The sequence below is a fragment of the Nicotiana tabacum genome, chromosome 24 (genome assembly GCF_000715075.1).
Source record: "Nicotiana tabacum cultivar K326 chromosome 24, ASM71507v2, whole genome shotgun sequence".
NCBI classification, from domain to species: domain Eukaryota; kingdom Viridiplantae; phylum Streptophyta; class Magnoliopsida; order Solanales; family Solanaceae; genus Nicotiana; species Nicotiana tabacum.
In genome coordinates, this window is record NC_134103.1 from 84,189,867 (window position 1) to 84,211,320 (window position 21,454).

General features: G+C 34.1%; 1 protein-coding gene and 1 non-coding gene across 3 annotated transcripts; both read right to left on the bottom strand.

Moving 5' to 3' along the window:
* Positions 1 to 3,572: 3,572 nt before the first annotated feature.
* LOC107816144 (S-adenosylmethionine synthase 2-like) lies at positions 3,573 to 6,765 on the bottom strand. 2 transcript variants are annotated; one of them, XM_016641832.2, is made up of 2 exons: positions 6,587 to 6,765; positions 3,573 to 5,058 (listed from the first exon to the last, which is right to left on the bottom strand). In XM_016641832.2, exon 2 carries the CDS (start codon positions 5,049 to 5,051, stop codon positions 3,879 to 3,881), a length of 1,173 nt encoding a protein of 390 aa, XP_016497318.1. In that variant the 5' UTR covers positions 5,052 to 5,058; positions 6,587 to 6,765; the 3' UTR covers positions 3,573 to 3,878. The 2 variants fall into 2 exon arrangements, with proteins under 2 accessions (XP_016497318.1, XP_016497319.1); XM_016641833.2 differs by having other exon boundaries at positions 3,573 to 5,053; positions 6,587 to 6,758.
* A 6,061-nt stretch (positions 6,766 to 12,826) lies between these two features.
* On the bottom strand, positions 12,827 to 12,933 carry LOC142178710 (small nucleolar RNA R71). The gene has a single exon (XR_012706974.1). It is a non-coding gene; the product is annotated as a small nucleolar RNA R71 (small nucleolar RNA).
* Between the last annotated feature and the right edge of the window lie 8,521 nt (positions 12,934 to 21,454).

Below are 21,454 nucleotides of genomic sequence, written 5' to 3' on the forward strand. Positions count from 1 at the left end.
AAGTACTATTTATCATTCCTCAACTTGCGTGCGCAATCCGTAAAAATATTTGTAGAAAGTTTTTATGTGAAAAATGGATTAAAATGTGAATTAAAGCTTTAAAACTCAATTGAGTTGACTTTGGTCAATATTTTAAGCAAACAGACTCGGATCAGTATTTTGACAGTTCCGGTAGGTCCATATCATGATTTTGGACTCGGACGTATGCCCGGAATCAAATTCCGAGGTCCCTAACCCGAGATATGGAATTTTGATAAAAAATTAAAAGTTTAAGTTTAAATAGTGACCGGATGTCGAATTATGTGTAAACGACCCCAGAATAGAATTTTGATGATTTCAACAGCTCCGTATGGTGATTTTGGACTTATGAGCATGATCGGAATTTTATTTGAAAGTCCGTAGTGAAATTAGGCTTGAAATGGCTAAAATAGGAATTTAAAGTTTGGAAGTTTGACCGGGGAGTTGACTTTTTGATATCGGGGTCGGAATCCAATTCTAAAAATTTTCACAACTCCGTTATATCATTTATGACTTGTGTGCAAAATTTGAGGTCAATCGGACTTGATTTGATAGGTTCCGATATCGAATGTAGAAGTTAAAAATCCTTAGATTCATTAAGCTTGAATTGGGGTATGATTAGTGGTTTTAGCGTTGTTTGACGTGATTTATAGGTTTGACTAAGTTCGTATGATGTTTTAGGAATTGTTGGTATATTTGGTTGAGGTCCCGAGGACCTCGGGTGAGTTTCGAATGGTTAACGGATCAAAAATTAGACTTAAACATCTGCTGCAATTTTTTCTCTTCTGCTGGAAATTCTGGGCTGAGATCGAGCCCAAAAATCGAGCTCCCGAGATCGAGCTCCCAAAATCGAACTGGGCAGATCTGTAAGTTATAAAAAAAAAAAGAGGCATTCGACCCATTTGCCATTTTTGACAACTTGATCTTGAACAAAGGCGACTTTTGACAGATTTTCAAGAAAAGACATTTGGGGTAAGTGATTCCAACTCGGATTTGGTCTATATACATAAATATATCATTGTTTTTACCATTTAATTAGTATTTTGAGATTGAAATTTGGAAAATTTTAAAAATCTCACATAAACGAATTTCTGAGATTTCGGTATCGATTCGGAGTCGGATTTGAGTGAAACTGCTTTGGTTGGACTCGTAATTGAATGGGTTGTCGGATTTCATAACTTTCGCCGGATTCCGAGATGTGGGCCCTGCAGGCGAACTTGCAGGCGAATTTTTAATTAATTTCGGGATCTTTTCTTTAAAATGTAGTATTTTCTTATAGAATTGATTCCTATAATATTTAGTGATTGTATCGAATTATTTTGGCTAAGATTCGAGTCAGACGGAGTTGGATAATCGTGAAAAAGGCCTTATAGTGAATTAAATTAGAGCAAGACGAGGTAAGTCTCTTGTCTAATCTTGTGAGGGGGAAATTACCTCATAGGTGATTAAAATTAAATAATTATTGCTAATTGTGGGGACTACGTACGCACGAGGTGACGAGAGTCTGTGTGTAGTTACTATTAATGCTAAAGTCCGGGTAGTTTAGAACTCAAAGCATGAATAAATTGTGTAAATTGTATTCTTTGTTTAATATATATATATATATATATATATATATATATATATATATATATATATATATATATAAATTGTGAATTGTTAGATAAAAATATTAAATGATGAAAATCTCATATACTTGATTTTCTGTTTAAATTAATTCATTGTTAAAAGAAACTGTTCATTCTCCCGAATTTATTTTATAATAAATATACTCTTCTTCCAGGGGTACTTAAGAAAATGTCCTCCTATCTTGTGGAGCGGGCCGAACGCCTCGGCAGGATAGATGCATCTATGGATCGTGCCGCACGTCCCTCGGCAGTATACACAATATTCTGGATCGGGCCGAACGACCTCGGCAGAAATCGTGCTTAATAATAATAATAATTACACGATACTTTGACGGTTTATTGCAGCTTGTAAAGTTATTTGATAAATTAAAAATTCATTGAAATTGAATTGCAGCTTGTAAAGCTATTTAATATATTGAAATTTTATTGAAATTTGATATATTGAAATTTTATTGAAATTGAAGGATTTAATATATATATACGGAGAATTATTGCATTTTGAAGGAATTTAATTATTTCTGCTGGTTAAATAAATTATTGTTATATTCTGGGAATCATGCTGATTTAAATATTCTAGTCTTATTTCAATTATTATTATTGACTCATAGTGAGTGTCAAAGTTGGTCATCTCGTCTCTACCACTTCGAGATTAGGCTTGATACTTACTGGGTACACGTTGTTTGCGTACTCATACTACACTTGCTGCACTTTTTGTGCAGGATCTGAGACAGGTACTAGTGGAGGACCTATCATCACATATCCACGTCATCCCGAGGCATAGTGGTTAGCTGCCTTTCTGAGCCGTTCTGCAGCTACCAGTATCTCTTCTTATATTTACATTCTGTCTATTTCATTCTAGAGGTATTTGGAGTTTTGTATAATCTATTAGATGCTCATGCACTTGTGACACCGGGTCTTGGCACACACATTGGTAGAAGTTGGTATTTTATTATTTTCTTGGAATAAAAGTTTAACCAATGTACGTTTGATTTATTAGTTGGCTTGCCTAGCTGTAGTGTTGGGCGCCATCACGACCTACAGGTGAAATTGGGTCGTGACAATATGGTATCAGAGCACTAGGTTCACGCTGGCTTCTCATAACTCCTACACTCCTGATGTTGCAAACACACATTACTGAATTGTTGTTTCTAAAACTATACACTTATGTTATCTACTCAAAAAAAAAATCATAACTAGCATTTAACGTAAGCTTGAAATCATTCATTTTTATTTGTACATATACAACGCTTTATTTTTTAGCTTAAATTCTATGCATTGTCAAATCAAAAATATTTATAAAATCAGGATACTTAAACATAATTGCAAGCAACTTTATTTAAATTTTGTCTTACGTTACAAGGAGGCTTAGAGCGTGTATTGCTCGACAGAAAAATGATGATGAAGATGCGGTGGAATTCTACTCTTGGTTACATCATACATGCATAGATTTGGTTCGGGTTTTATTAGTGGAAGAACAGATAAAGAGGAGGGATAAAATAGGTTAGGGGGCGCTGAGGTGGCATGCCACGTGACATCCACCTCATCAAATCTCAATGGCACGTAGCATTAAATGTCCATTTTGGACGACCTTAACAGGGGAGAGGTATATTTGAACCAATAATATCAATGTAGGTGTACATATGGACCGGAAGTATAACGAGCGTTATATTTAAGGAATCTTTACACAAATAGCCGTGTTTACTTTTTCTAGCCATATACATAAATTATACATTACTTATACACAATTATACACATAGAATACATAAATTATGCATATATTATACCTCCACCGGCTATTTTTAGTTTAAATTATTGGATGAGCGGCTATTTGGGTTAATTCTTCAATATTTAAACCTTTTCTCATAGTACAAGGATATATTTGATTATTTTCCAGAAAATCAAAAGATCAACTGGCTGCAATTTTCATTAGATAAATGAAAACAGACATTTAATATCAAACAGAAGAGGTTGTACATATCAGCTTGTTCAAGTACTCGAATGGAACAATGGACACTCAAAATCACTGATACTTTAAAACCAAAAAATAATTCAAAAGGACCAACTACTAAGAAATCTCAGAATGCTTGAAGTCCCTTTCTCCCACTGCTCGATGGAGCCTGAAAGTAGATTTTGGATAACGAATGTATGCTATGAAGCTTGTTTATTGTTTTTTTCCACAAAAATAATGACCATAAGAAATTTAATCGGCTGGAAAATTGCGAGTAAACTTGTTCAAGCCTTAGGCTTGAGGGGCTTGACAGTCTCCCAGGTGAAATCAGGGTCATCACGGCCGAAGTGACCATAAGCAGCAGTCTTCTGGTACCTGAAGTTACCTCCTCTCTTCAAGTCAAGATTAATTGCAATCATTCCAGGCCTGAAGTCAAAGTTCTCCTTGATCAAAGCCAAAATATCCTTGTCCGGAATGGTTCCAGTTTTGTAAGTGTCAACAAACACGGAGAGTGGTTCTGCCACACCAATTGCATAAGAAACCTGGACAATACAGCGGCGAGCAAGTCCTGCAGCAACCACACTCTTTGCTGCCTGTCTAACAACATAAGCACCACTTCTGTCCACCTTAGTAGGATCTTTCCCTGAGAAGGCACCTCCACCATGAGCGCCCCATCCTCCGTAGGTATCAATGATGATTTTCCTGCCAGTGAGTCCAGCATCTCCATGTGGACCACCAATCACAAAGCGACCTGATGGGTTGAGGTGGAAGATGGTTTTCTCATCAAGGTACTTAGCTGGGATCACGGGTTTGATTACATGCTCTTTCAAGTCCTTGGCAATCTGCTCATTTGTGACAGTTTCGTCATGTTGAGTTGAGATGAGAACAGTGTGAACTCTAATAGGAACCATGGCACCATTCTCATTCTTGTACTCAACTGTAACTTGTGTCTTGCCATCTGGTCTGAGCCATGGACAAGTCTTGTTCTTCCTCACTTCAGTAAGCTTGGCACCAAGCTGAGTAGCCAAAACATGAGTAAGGGGCATGAGCTCAGGAGTTTCATCGGTGGCATAGCCAAACATGTGACCTTGGTCACCAGCTCCAATTTCCTCTGGTTTCTTCGTAAGATGACCATGAACTCCTTGAGCAATGTCAGGGCTCTGCTGCTCGATGTTGACAAGGACCTTGCAGTTGTCAGCATCAAGGCCGACATCAGGTGATGTGAACCCAATGCCTCTACAAGTATCACGTACTATCTCCTCATAGTCTACATTGGCTTTGGTTGTGATCTCACCAAAGACCATGACCATGTTTGTCTTTGTGCAGGTTTCACATGCAACTTTGCTCTCTGGATCTTGTGCAAGGCAAGCATCAAGAATGGCATCTGAGACTTGGTCACAGAGCTTGTCGGGATGGCCTTCATTGACTGATTCTGAGGTGAACAAAAAAGTTTCCATGTCTGCCCTGAAACAGAGAATGTGTTAAGACTGCAATCCTGAAATGTTCAATTAATAAGAAATTGAGGTAAAAGTTGATCGTATCCCCGATGATGATGAGGCAAGAGAAAGCAGCAAGAATTTAAAAACAAGGACAACCAAGAATTCAATCACACTGACAGAGAGTGAGATTTCTGCACTCAGTAGCAGAATACCATGAAAAGATAAAACAGCGAGTAGTTGATTTTTTCTAATTCAGAAAATTCGAGCAGACTCCTCAATGCTTTCTATTATTTAAAAAACACAATGTATCTTGTTTCATCAAACAAAGAGGTCACTGCAATATTTGTCACAGTTCACAATCATCAGTCAGTTCTGGACCAACAACTATTGGCGACAAACATTCAGAGGGAACAGGGAGAAGTCAATCAGGGTTTCGTTAAATGATTTAACATAAAAGGACTCATTTATTTCTTTTAAAAAGTATAAGGATCTCATTTAAGCCCAGAAAATTTGATTATAAGAATTTCAAACACCACACGTTCCCGTAAAGTAACAAAATTTACACTGCATTACCGAAAAAATTCTGCATTATTTGCTATACATAAACTATGTCCAAGGGAGACCCGAGACAAGTCAAGATCCATCAATCATTTGGTTTGAACAAATCTTCTATTGTGTAAAACTAGACAAATATGTGTGTGGATAGAGAATAAGGTGAAATCAAAGGTGAAAACCTTTTCATTCCAAAATCAACTCCAAACTTGTATTCACAAGCGACAGCTAAAACCAAACAGACATACATCTACAATTTAAGGAATTTGGTACCAAATCCAAACACATTACATTAACACATATGATATCATGTATTTCACCACTGTTAGCACTAATTTGGTACCAGTCTACTAGATTTGACTGTCGTAATGTAACTCTTATCTTAAGAATGAGATCCAATTACTCCTCTAGTTAGCACGTAAAATTACCAAATTCATGTCGAAAAACTTGCAACTTTGGTAACAGATCCTACCCTCGTTCTACAAAAGCAGGTTATCAATTGGATAAACTAAATTGATTTACAATTACACGATAGTAAAACATAAGCAAAAAATATAGATAAAATCATTAAAAAAACAAAGAGATCTGATCATAGCCAACTTGTCAGTACTCACGCCGGAGGCGAATATAGGATTCAAATTCTATTGAATCCATAATATTTGTAGAGTGATGTTTCAATTTTAATGAAAATATACTATGCATCAAAAGTACTGAGTTCCAGGTAACTCTAGGCTGTATCCGTCCCTGACCCATGCGTAACACAACAAATAATTCCCAATTATATAACAACAAAAAAAATGTTGTCACCTTAATCTCTAGAATCCGTAAACTTAGTACATTCAAGTTTAGAAATTTAAGAGTAAAACAAAACAAAACAAAAAATTAACAGCAGAAATGATGAGATCATAGAAGGAAAAATGCAGATATACTCTAGATCTGAATCTAGTGGAGAGGAAAACAGAGCTTAAAGAGTGAATTAAGTGGTAGATTTAAGTACATACCTTGAAGAAGAAACAAACTCTTAGATCTGAGAAGACAAAGAAGAAGTAAGAGCAGAGAGAAGGAGATTTGATTGTGTGTGTAGTGGGAGTGATTTGTGTGTATATTTATAGGAAGTGGAATTGAAGGGAGAACGGAGCCAGCTACTCGCTCTCTTTTTTCTTATATTAGGTACTACCACGACTTGCATTAGTTCAAAGTTTACCAAAAATAGTAGGCCAAAAAGGTAGTTTTTTGAGTTTTAAATAAGATGTAGGTTTTTGTTGTATTCATAAAATGATTTAAGTTATATATAAAGATAAAGTGCAGCTCGGTACACAAAGTATTCCGTATTCATGTAAGATTCGGCAAAGGACCGCACTCCAAAAAGTATAATATAGACAGTCTGCCCTAATATATGCATTAGTAGTTGCTTTCACAGCTCGAACTCATGATGTATAGGTCACACAGAGACAACTTTAATGTATCTCTAAGGCTCTCTTTCCAAGTACATTAACAACAAAAAAAAAAATTAAACTATAGTGAATTTTAACTTGTAATAATACTCCCCCGTTCAGTTTTACTTATCCAATATATTGGCTTAGCACACACCCCATTATTGGCTTTGTACACCCTTTAAAAATTAAATAAATAAAGTGCATAATTTACTATGATTCTCATATTAATTGGTTTATAGTCTTAATGGATTTGAAAAATGATTTGGAATGAGCAATTAATGCTAAAGGACAAAATAGGAAAAATAAATTATTTTTCTCTTGATATTCGAAAAATGATAAGTAAAAATGAAAATTTATTTTTAAAATACTTGACAATTAAAAATGAACAGGGGAGTAGATTTTATTAATATTTTTATTAAATTACTAACTAGAATTACCTAATTGATTTGGTTGTTAAATAATTATTATAATGCATCAAACAAGAGCGTGCTTAGTTTCCAGCACGACACCGAATGGCCAACCATCGTAGTAGGACCCACCAGCTTACAAACCCACCAACTCTATAGCGGGTTTGATTTTGTGTGTGTTAAATTATCCTTTTAACTAAAAATGCCAGTCAAATACCAATAAATAAAACTGGACTGAGTAAGTATTGGTTGAAGTTGGTGAGAATATAGGATGTTTTAAGCATCGGGAAGTTTGTACATCGTGCCTCAAGAACTGTACGTGTTGGTTGAGAAGTCAAAGATTATTGATACTCCACCTTTTAAAATTTAACTTGGGTTGGTAGATTCTTTTTTTCTTTTTTTGAAGGGTTTGGTAGATGTCACTTGGTTAGTTTTTTTTTTTTTTTTTTTTTTTATAAACAAGCATGGAAAAGCTACCAACCCCCATAAATAAAATAGCAAAAAAAAAATTAGAAAAAAAGGAAAACAATTGGTGGAGTCGAAATAAGAAAGAGAATTGAATGGTATTAAGAGATAGATGTGTTACCTTATTTCTTATAGATGCAATATTATTCCATTGCAGCTATAGTCATTCTATTTTCTTTTCCCTGTCTCCTCTTCATTCTCAAAAGGAAAAAAGGAAACTTAAAAAATGATAAATTTATGTCTAGTCGAACTTTGAATCTTTTCCCCCTCAGTTTATCTCTTTAATTATTTAGCTAACTTTGATTGATGTGAATATATTACTTAGCTAGAAGATTTAAGAGAAATTGCAGAACATGTAAGCAGAAGAGATGGAATATATTCAACGACTGTTTTGCCTTCAAAATATTACGTACAGGCTTGGGCAAGGATACAGTCATGAGGCCCCCGCCAGGTGAGGAGGAGACTTCGACCCCGGTTCCGAATCCGGCGAAGGATAAGAAGAGGAAAAGGACCTCAACCTCCAAGGATCCAAAGTCTAATAAGAATCTGGTTCGTAAGCCGAAGAAAGACACCACAATGCAGTAGATTCAGACAGGGAATATATATTTTTTTTTCTTTTGGCACAAATCACACAAATATGTCACACGGCATAGATAACTCTATCTGTCAATTGGTCTTCTTCATCTTTGAAGCTTTGATTCAACCAAGCAATCAAAGAAATTTAGACTTATATATTCTAATTAGTAAAAGAACATAACCACCTTCTCTTGCTTCTTTTACTAATAATATTATGAGATGAGCTTAATTATTGTGCATTCGCAGTGTTATCGCAAGAAAGTTTACACAATCAGATCAATCAAAAGATATTTACAGGTAATCTTCCATAAAAATGGGATTTGTAATTGAAATTTAAAAATAAAATAAGTTACATATAAGAATTTGCAAATTACTTATATGGTTAGAGGGGGGAAATTGGAAAAGGTCAAGAAGAAAAATATAGAGATATATTATTTCAAAGCTAGATATATATATCACCGAATAAAAACCCTATAAAGCGACGTGCCACAGAAAACAGGATAACATCTCTCGAGCTCACATAGGCAATTATTCGAACTTACCTATATTAAATGCTCAATAAAAACATTTTTTTTCTTTTGAAGGGGGAAAAATACATATAATGTCAATTAGAGTGCACCTGATAATTTACAGAAATGAAGTTTCCATATTGACCATAGCAAAGCTACTTTATTGAATGGATAGACCTAGTGGGCGTTTGGACATAAGAATTGTAAAATTCCAAAAAGAAAGTAAAAAAGTTTTTCAAGTAAAAATGGTATTTGAAAATTAGAGTTGTGTTTGGACATGAATATAATTTTGGATTGTTTTTGAAGTTTGGTGAGTAATCTGAGTGAAAATTTTAAAAAATAGCTTTTTGGAAATTTTTTAAAATTTCAAAAAATTCTAAAATGCATCTTCAAGTGAAAATTGAAAATTTTATGAACACACGCTGATTTCGAAAAAAAATAAAAAAATTTTGAAAAAAAGAGAAAAAATTCTTATGTCCAAACGGGCTCCTAGTTAGTTAAGGAAAAATGACACTGTATAGTCGCTGTAAAAATAATAGTCGAAAAAATATATAAAATTTATATATTTTTTATATATATTTTCATTATGTATATTATATACAAATTTTATACACTTTTTTGACTATCAGATGTAAATAGTTTCTAGCGCGGGATAAAAGTGATAATACCCCGTATTTAAACCCCATATAATAATGACAATAATTTTCTTTTCATTGTTCTAGTTTCCATACTTCTGAGTTCTGACAAAAGGCTTTGAACGGCCCGATAACCCAATTTGACGTCCAAAGAAAAGGTGCAATACCACTGCTTGGTGGGCTTAAATGAGTCCAATTATACAAGGGAATGTTACACAAATAGTCGGCCAGATTCGATATTTACTTTTTTTAATCGGTATACATATATTATACATTGATTATACGTATTTATACATATATTATACATGAATTATACATATATTATATATTCATCGGCTATTTATAGTTTAAAAAATTAGGTGGGCGGCTATATGGGTTAATTTTTCATTATACAATCCTTTTCAAAAGTAAATGTGGATCTGATGCTCAACCTGACACCAATTGGGCCTTCTTGATATAACTAATGGCCCAAATTTCATTAGTACCATTTGAATAGAGGTTTCTACATTGTAGGTCTTTTGCAAGTAACTATTAGCATAAATAACATAACACGGTTTTCAGTTTATTTTAAAACTAGCAGTTTTTTTAACATTTATAGAGCTTGTTTGGATGGGTTATTTTAAGTGACTTTTAAGAGTCATAAGTTAAGAATTTTACATTTTGGCTTTTTGCTTTCCTTTTTAAAAAAAAAAATTATTTTAGCTTAAAAATAAGTGTTTAAAAGCACTTTTTTACATTATCCAAACACTATAAAATGGTTTAAAAAAATTTTGGCTTAAAAGCACTTAAAATAAGTCAATCCAAACGGGGTCATAGCCTATTCTAATAAATGTCTATATTTGATTTCAATTAGTCAAAAAGTTAAAATCCCAATAATTTTGAATTAAATTCCCATTTCTCTCCCCTCAACCTACAACCGTCCAAAGCCCCCCTCCCTGCTTCTTCTCTTCCTCCCTCATTGTGTCTGCCACCAGCCATTCACCTTGGCAAAAGCATCAGCCTGTAGCGTACAAATCAACCAATAAGTTGGTCCCCTTATTTGTCTTAAATTTGTTCCTAAAGTAGAGAATTTTTTAATATGCTAACACTGATGATGTCAATATCTATTCAGTCACTCCTGCTTCATTCTTCAACGAGTATTTTGGTAAGAAATAGAGTCATCTTTAGACACTCAATACAGATGACACACAACAGAAGAAAGGTTGGGCTTTTTGTATCAGAATACCATTGTTAATTTATACATTATTAAATATCATCATTATACTATATATATATATATATATATATATATATATATATATATATATATGCATTTTATACATTATATACTATTATAATACTTCGTATATATACATATACATAGAAGTATACATGTGTTATAAAACAATAAAAGAAGAAGAAGATATTGTAGAGAAAAGTATAGAGAGAGAGAATTCTTATTGATTTGGGATGAATTACAATAGAATAGAATCCCTTTATTTATAGGAAAAAAGTGACTTAGCCACCAAGTAACAAACCCTAAAATCTCTCTAAAATATAAAAATTTACCATAAATAAAATACTATTTATAACACTCTCCCTTGAATGTCTATTCACCAGATAATGTGCCTCATTAAAACCTTAACTAAAATAAAATTCAGTGGGAAAAAAATTCTAGAGAAGGAAAAAGAATACATATATTTAGAAATACGCCTTTTGGTTGCCTCGTTAAAAACCTTGCAAGGAAAACCCAATGGGACAAAACCTTACAAGGAAAAAAGAGTACAACGCGTATTAACTCCCCTTGATGAGAACATCAATTCAGATATTTGAGTCTTTGCATCCTAATCTTGTGCACCATCTTCAAAAATTATTGGTATAGATTTGATACACAAATCGGCCATATTAACTTGAACAAATTTGTTTCACCTTGAAATCATCATTCTTGATAGAAATGTATTGTCTTCATATGATCTTGTTGGAATCGTCATTTCAATATCTTCACATATGGGTAAAGACTCTTAATATCATATTATCATGCTTACAGTTATTGCAAGATACATATGTGTTCAAATTGCACTTAGGATGTAGTACTTCATGACCAAGGTTGAATTCGTGAGAATACCGTATTATAGAGTGAATTAACTCAAGAATTGGATCCCGAGTCAGTTATCTTTCACCTATCTAGTCAAATACCATTATCCCTCTCATTGATATTTCTTTGTTGCGCATCTGCTGTCTTTTGTTATCAATTGTTATTTACTTAATTTTTAGTAGTTAACCGTAGTAACAGTCATCAAATCAAGTGTTAATTTTTTTTTGGATAGTAATCAACTGGAGATTATTCGAACACTGGTTACATCCAATCCATATGGAGACGATAAGTAATCTATACTATCTTTGACTAGCGAGTAATAATTTTGTGTTATGTTTTGCGCTCGTCAAATTTTGGCGCCGTTGCCGGGGATTGGCAATCAATAGTATTTCAAATTTTTAGAACTAATTCAGGAACGAAATTATACTTTAGTGTATTCATGTTTCTCACTTGTGTGCAGGATACAGGTTTGATTTCTCTGATGTATGACTCAATCCTCTTCAAAGGAAGTGATACCCTACGAACCAGAGTTGGAGAAACACCTGCGACAACTAAGGAAAGAAAGATACTTAACAGAAAAATTCTTGGGTCAAACTTCGACTTAAGATACCACGGCAAACAAAGAGAATGATGGAGTAGACTTAGCTGCAAGAGAGGCAGCACAACAAGAAGCTGCACGTAGAGTTGCTGATGAGACCGTCAATGATGATGAGGGTCGAAGATTCAATCTAAACCAACCCTTAGTTGAAGACCAGTTCGAGAATGCAACACTCAGGCCTGGAAGATCATTGGGTGACTAGATTAGGCCAGTCTATAATCAAGGACTGTCAAGTGTCAGACCTCCACCATAGCAGCAAACAACTTCGAATTGAAGCAAGGCTTGCTTCAAACTATCCAAAATAACTGCATTTTCAGAGGAAAGGTGAACGCAGATCCTAATACTCACTTGATGGATTTTGAAGAAATCATGAACACCTTCCAATACAATGGAGTATCAAAGGATGCAGTCTACTTAAGGGCATTCCCCTTTATATTGAAAGATGATGCGAAGCAATAGATTCGTAGCAGGTTCGATCAGGACATGGGAAGATATGACCATGAAGTTTCTTGACAAGTACTTCTCACCTGCAAAAACAAGGAAGTTCAGAATGAAAATCCACAATTTTTGCCAAAAGGAGACAGAAACGGTTTTCGAAGCTTGGGAGAGATTCAAGGAGATAGTCAGAAAGTGTCAGCACAATGGAATTGACTTGTGGATACAACTCCAAGATTTCTGGGATGGGTTGACACCGTCTTCGCGACGAACTCTGAATACTGCATGTGGAGGACCACTAATGAAGAAAACGTCGAAGAAGGTTGTCTTAATCCTTGATGAATTATCTGAGATGCTAATTTGTGGCCGGCTGAAAGTAATGACAGGAGAAAATCAGTTGGGGTTCACCAGGTGGACTCTAACACATTCATGCAAGCCCAGCTAGACAACATGGCCAAAGAGATAAGAAAGCAGACATTAGACAAGGTACAGAGTGAGTCGCAAGCAGCATATGACTTTTGTGGATTGGGACACCCTACACATGAGTGTCAAGCATCAGCTGAGGAAGTCAATGCAGTGGGGAACTTTAATAGAGGAAACTACCAAGGCGTGAAGAACTATAATGCTATGGGTCAAAGATATCTAGATTTTTCGTGGAGTTCACCTAGTGGGAGTCTGAACTCATGGCAGCAAAATAATCCTAGACCGTAGGGTCAAGGACCACCAGGTTTTCAGAACCAGCAGAGGTAGCAATACCAGCCACAATAGCCAAATCAGTCTAGTTGGAAGATCTCTTGAAGGCATTCATCAATAAAACAAACGAAAAATTTGAGACTCAGGGCACGACTATCCGGAATTTAGAAAGACAAATGGGACAAATTGAAAATCTATTATCTGAGAGGGCTCCTGGGACTCTTCCCTCTAACACTAAAAAAACCCAAAGTAAATAATCAAAGTTGTATCTTTAAGAAGTGGCAAAATATTGGCTGACCCAGTGGTGAAAGCTAGACACGATGTGGTGAACAAGAAGACTGAGACACCAGTAGAGAAAAAGAGTGAAGAGCAAAAAGGCCAGAGTAGTGGGGTACAAAAGAATATTGAAAAAAGTAGACATACGCCAGCTCTACCATTCCCTCAAAAGATGAAGCGGGAGAAACTTGACAAATATTTTGGGTGATTCTAGGAGATGCTCAAGCAAATTTAGGTGAACATTCCCTTCACAGAGGTACTCACTCAGATGCTTGCTTATGCAAAGTTCTTGAAGGAAATCCTGTGTAACAAGAAAAAATTAGAGGAAACAACAGAGGTCAAGCTAAATGCCCACTGCAGTGCCATATTGCAAAATATAATTCCCCAAAAGTATGGGGACCCAGGAAGCTTCACTATACCATGCTCGTTGGGGAGTGAAAAATTCAACATAGCCCTCTGTGATTCTGGTGCGTCTATAAATCTGATGCTTCTGTCTGTATTCAGGAAACTGGAAGGTGAGCTTGGAGTGATCAAATCAATACCAGTGTCCCTACAACTGGATAACCAAACCACCATTCTACCTGAGGGAATCATTGAGGAAATTCTAGTGCGAGTTAAGGGTGGCAAGTGGGCCGGGTCCGGTCCTAAGTGGGCTTCGCGGGCCCGGTCCTAAGTGGGCCGGTCCTATGCGGTCAGGTCCTAAACGGTCCCGGGCTTCGCGGGCTTATTGCTGGAACCGGCTCGGGACCGGGACCTCGAACTAGGTCCCGGGTTAAGTGGGCCGGTCCCGGGCCTAAACGGGCCCAACAGAAACTTTCTATTTTTAATTTTTTTTATTATAGAAGTTAGAGAAAAAAATAGTAATAAAGATATATAAGCTATATTCGATTTATATACTATATATACATCTTAAAATATATATATATACTATATTATATATACATAGTATACATCTTAAAATATACTATATATACATCTTAAGATATATAAGCTATATATATATATATATATATATATATATATATATATATATATATACATCTTAAGATATATAAGCTATATATATATATAGTAAGATGTATATATAGTATATCTTAAGATGTATACTATCGAATATGACTTATAAACTATGTATATATATTATAGTATATATATATATACATCTTAAGATATATATATATATATATATATATATATATATATACACATACACACACACACTCTAACTTAAGATATATAAGCTATATTCGATATACATATATATATATATATAAGCTTATATATATACTATACTATACTATATATACATCTTAAGATATATAAGCTATATTCGATTTATATACTATATATACATCTTAAGATATATATATATATATATATATATATATATATATATATATACACACACTATACTATATATACATAGTATATAAGTCATATTCGATAGTATACATCTTAAGATATACTATATATACATCTTACTATATATATATATATATATATATATATATATATATATATATATATATATACTTATATACTATGTATATATAGTATAGTGTGTGTATATATATATATATCTTAAGATGTATATATAGTATATAAATCGAATATAGCTTATATATCTTAAGATGTATATATAGTATAGTATAGTATATATATAAGCTTATATATATATATGTATATCGAGTATATCGAATATACTATGTATATATAGTATAGTGTGTGTGTGTGTGTATATATATATATATACACACACTATACTATATATACATCTTAAGATATTTATATACACACACTATACTATATATACATCTTATATATACACACACTATACTATATATACATATTATATATATATATATATATATATATATATATATATATATATATATATATATATATATATATATATATATATATATATATATATATATATAGAGAGAGAGAGAGAGAGAGAGAGAGAGAGAGATATATATATATATATATATCTTAAGATGTATATATAGTATATAAATCGAATATAGCTTATATATCTTAAGATGTATATATAGTATAGTATAGTATATATATAAGCTTATATATATATATGTATATCGAGTATATCGAATATACTATGTATATATAGTATAGTGTGTGTGTGTGTGTATATATATATATATATACACACACTATACTATATATACATCTTAAGATATTTATATACACACACTATACTATATATACATCTTATATATACACACACTATACTATATATACATATTATATAAGTCATCTTAAGATATATATAATATATATAGTAAGATGTATATATATTATATTATAGTATAGTATATATAGTATATCTTAAAATGTATATATAGTATATAAAAGATGTATATATAATATAGTATATATAGTATATCTTAAGATGGATATATAGTATAGTATATATAGTATATCTTAAGATGTATATATAGTATATCGAATATAGCTTATATATCTTAAGTTGTATATATAGTATATATATACTATACTATACTATACTATACTATATATACATAGTATATAAGCCATATTCGATAGTATACATCTTAAGATATACTATATATACATGTATATCTACTATACTATACTATATATATATATATATCTAGTATATCTATATATATATATCTAGTATATCTAGTATACTTAGTATATCTTAAGATGTATATATAGTATAGTATAGTATATATATAAGTTTATATATATATGTATATCGAATATAGCTTATATATCTTATGAGATGTATATATAGTATAGACTATAGTATAGTATAAATATAAGCTTATATATATATATATATATATATATATATATATATATATATATGTATAGCTTAAGATATATAAAAAGACAAAAATATTGTAAAGAGATATTCAAATCAATGCGTTATATTTTTATTATAACATTAAAAATCATGGCAATATCTTTCTTAGTCTTCCTCCCCCTATGGAATGAGTACAACAAGGTGCTAATACCACCATTGAGAAGAAAAAGAAACTAATCAAGATGTGCCAAAATACAAGTTACATATTAATTTACATGGTATCTCTTACAAATTTCATAAATCCTTCAAGGTCCGGAGGAATTTCCGTTAGTGGTGGCGGAAATGAAGCTTGGTCATCACCGCTTCCAGGCGAAGCATCATCCTCCGCAAGTTCAGCTAGCATTTCTTCGTAAGCTTCGTCTACCTCTGGTTGTGATTCAGCAAGTCCAAATTTTTTTCTTTCCGAACGGATCCAATCTCTGAAAAGTACTGATTTTTCCAAGCTCTCCCTCATAGACGCTCTATAATCACCGAGTTGAAGTCTTGCTTGACTGAAAGCGCTCTCTGATGCCACTGTTGAAGCTTGAATAGTTAAAATATCTCGGACCATCCTTGAAAGAATCGGAAAGTATTTTTCTTTGTCCTTCCACCATTCCAAAATATTAAAGGAGCCGTCGGGATTCACTTCCTCAATTCCCTGTGACAAATAAACTTCAAGCTCATTTAGTTGTGAAAAATCACTAGTACTAGAACCTTGAGAACCCCTGAACCCTGCCCAAGCACTAAGTGCTCTTACTCCCACAGTTCTTTTAGATGATTGAGAACTAGAAGAAGAAGGAGTTGGAACATTTGGTCTAGCATGATCTAATGCAACTTGATAAGCATTATAAATAGTTTGAACATTTATTTTAATTGAGGCTATTGCATTCGAAGTTTAGACAAATCCTCATCTTCAAGTGCTAAACCATGATAAACAGTTTCATACCAAAATTGAGGACCTCCTAATTTCATAGTAGGATTTAACAATGCAGCAATACCATAAATAGGGGGAATAGGGAAAAAATATTTTTTAAACTTTTTTCTCATGGAATCAATAGCAAGTTGATAAATTTCCCCAAAAAATGATCAAACAAATTTGCAAGTTCTGCAATATAAACTAAACAGTTAGAAATAGTAGGATAATATTGCCCAGAAAATTCATTTGTAGCAATATGGAATTTTTCTAAAAAATCTACAAGCATTTTAACATTAGCCCAATCCGCATTTGTAAGATGCTCATCATCATCACTTACATGAGCATTAAACGTTGAGTTTATGGGGTTTCTATATTCAAATGCAACAACTAAACTTTCATACATGTAATTCCATCTAGTTGGACAAGGTTTAGGAACCTTTCTTTCTCTTAGGCCAAATTCATCGCATCTTTTAAAATATTCTCTAAGTCTACTTCTACGGTTTGAATAAAAAAACCAATTAAGAACCATTTTAACCTTTTCAATTTTAACATTTAAAATTCGCATACCATCACCCACAATTAAATGGTAAATATGACAAATACATCTAACATGAAAAATATTACTAAATACATGACTTAGTATAGTGGTAAGCAAGGCTACAACATTTGTGTTACTAGTAGCATTATCCATTGAAACTGATATTATTTTATCACTAATGCAAAAATATCTACAAATACCCGCAATCGTCTAGAAATAAACTACCATGTGTGACGTGAATTAATTATTCTATAAGCAATAATGCGCTTTTGCATTATCCAATGCTCATAAATCCAATGACTGGTAACAGTAAGGTAATCACAGTCATTACCACTTCTACCAATATTAGTTGTAATAGCAAGACGATAATTTATATGAGTAAATAAATAGCGCAAATATTGTTCATATTCATGTTTATATTTATAAATATCACTCTTTACGGTTGTGCGAGGAAAACCTTTATAAGTGGGATTATAAATTTTTCTAATATAATGCACAAAGTGGGGGTTAGAAGGAAAACTATAGGGTAAGCACATAACAGTGACCATTTTTGCCAATTCTTCCCGATCTTTTTTTGGATCATAATATAAAATACCACCGGTAACAGTGTTAATTCCCGGTTGAAATTGATTTGACCCGGTACTAAGGTCAGCCTGACTAGGTGCACTTGTCCCCTCAGCCAAAGCTTTCATACGAAAATATCTAGCTTTATCTTGAGGGTGTAGCAATATGTGTCTAGTCAAACTTCCCGTCCTCCCCCGACTTCCAACATATTGAAAAACTAACTCTTTGCCACAAGTTTTACACTTAGCCCTATTTTTTTCTCTTAGTTGAGTAAAAAATTGCCAAACAAGAGATGTTTCTGCCCGTTTAGAAGGTTGTCTAGAAAAAGTAGGGGCACTAATAGGAGGGTCAGACGGGGGATCATCTAGATTATTATTAGTTGGGTTAACTTCAGGAGCAGGACTAGTGGGTGTATCATCATCCGGTTGCGTTTCATCAAAATCTATTTCTTCATCATCATTTTCATCAATAGTTGGATTACCATAAAGAGCATTCATATATTCATGATTTAATTATTCACCGGGTACAATATTATGGTAAAATTGACTCTCGGTAAATTGTAATAAACTATTATCGCTATCAAGAATAGGAGGTGTAGGACGGGTAACATGTTTGGGTCGGGGAGTCGGGGGAAGTGGAGGAGGAATATATTGGCCACTAGATTCACCACTCTTCGATTTTCCCTTATTTTTACTAAACATATTTTTTATGGAATAAGCCATCTTAATTAATCAAGCAAAGTAAATAAAACAAACAAAATTATAATATTAAAACTTAAGAGTTGGAACGAGTTTACCGAATTGACGAACAACTTGTTGGAAATTGATTATCGTTGAAGACTTCAATTTACCAACTTCACAATTGTTTCACAAATTGTAACAATAAAGTAAGCAATAGTAGCAATTATAGAAGTAAATTAGAGAGATTGTGATAGTTTGATGATTTTGTAAGAAAAAATGAAATAATGATGGGTTTTTATAGTTGAAAATAGGAAAAAAGTATAATTATAAAAAGTTTGGGATTAAAACAAAGTTTGGGGGGGAGGGGGAGGTTAAATGGCTATTTCATAAATAGCCAACGGCTATTTTTGACAGCCCAATAGCTATTTTTTTATTTAAAAATAGCCGTTGGGACCATTTGGCCCGCTAAGGGACCGTGCCGGTCCCGGGCCCTGGCGGGCCAAACGGTCCCTAGCCTGACGGGCCCAAATCATAGGACCGACCCACGAGACCAGACCAGGCCCGCTAAAACCGGACCAAATGGTCCTGGCCCGTTTAGCCGTTTGGCCCGTTTGGCCCGCGGTCCCGGGCCTGGACCGGCCCACTTGCCAGCCTTAGTGTGAGTGGACAAGTTTGTGTTCCCCGTAGACTTTATTTTGGTGGATATGGAGGTGAACAAGGAGGTGCCTCTAATTCTAGGGAGGCCATTCTTATGTACATACAGAGCTATCCTTGATATCTATGAAGGGTAGCTTATGCTCATAGTGGGCAACAAAACAGTGGTGTTCCAGATGAAGATAATGATGAAATACCCCAGTGATGAGGTGTCCGCCTACTCGTGTTTCAAGCTGGATGTTGTTGGAGAAGTGGCTAAAAAATACAAGTTTGACAATTTTGTGGGGGATACTCTAGAGAGGTGTATTACTCAGTCTAGTACAGTGGAGAATGAAGATCTTAAAATAAAGAAAGAGGCTGAAGATCAAGTGGTTGATGAGAAGGAACTAAAAGAGGAGGCTTCTAAGCCTAACATGGAATTGAAAGTCCTCCCACTCACTTAAAATATGCTTTTCTTGAAACTAACAATTTTTCTGTGATTATGTTTGCTGACTTGATAGGTACACAGGAGCGAAAACTGGTGGAGCTGCTGAAAAAACACAAGAAGGCCATTGGCTGGAGTATAGCTGACATTCAAGGAATCAGTCCAACCATTTGCATGCACAAAATTCTGTTGGAAGAAAATAGCAAACTAGTGGTGCAACCCCAACGCAAGCTGAACAAAAATTTGGAGGAGGTAGTGCACAAGGAGATCATTAAATTGCTAGATGCGGGAGTGATTTTCCCATCTCTGATAGCCAGTGGATTAGTCCAGTACAAGTTGTACCTAAGAAGGGGGCATGACAATGGTGAAAAATAAAGATAATGAATTGATCCCCACAAGAACAGTCATTGGGTGGAGAATGTGCATTGATTATAGAAGGCTGAATGATGCAACAAGGAAGGACCACTTCCCACTGCCCTTTATTGATCAAATGCTCGAGAAAGTGGCTGGACATAGATGCTACTTCTTCTTGGATGGGTACTCAGGCTACAATCAGATACCCATTTCCCTAGAAGATGTTGAGAAGACCACATTCACTTGCCCGTCATGTATTTTTTCTTACAGGAGGATGTCGTTTGGGTTGTGTAATGCACCTGCTAGTTTTCAGAGGTGCATGATGTCTATATTCTCTGATTTAAATGGGAAGTGTCTCTAAGTGTTCATGGATGATTTCACCCTATTTGGTGATGACTTTGAGGACTTCTTGAAGAATTTGAAGCTCGTGCTTGAACATTGTGAAGCCACGCACTTGGTTCTTAACTGGGAGAAGTGTCACTTCATGGTGAAAGAGGGAATTGTCTTGGGCCACAAAGTAACTGCATATGGAATTGAAGTTGACAGAGCCAATGTGGATGTAATTGTTAGGCTCCCTCCACCAACTTCTGTGAAGGGCACAAGGAGTTTCTTGGGACATGTTGGGTTCTATAGGAGGTTCATCAAAAACTTTTCCAGCATTACCAAACTGTTGACTGCATTGCTAGCGAAAGATGTCAAGTTTATTTTTAATGTAGAGTGCTTAAGAGCATTCGAATTGATAAAGGAAAATCTTGTAAATGCTCCTATTATGGTGACACCTGATTAGATCCATCCATTTAAGATA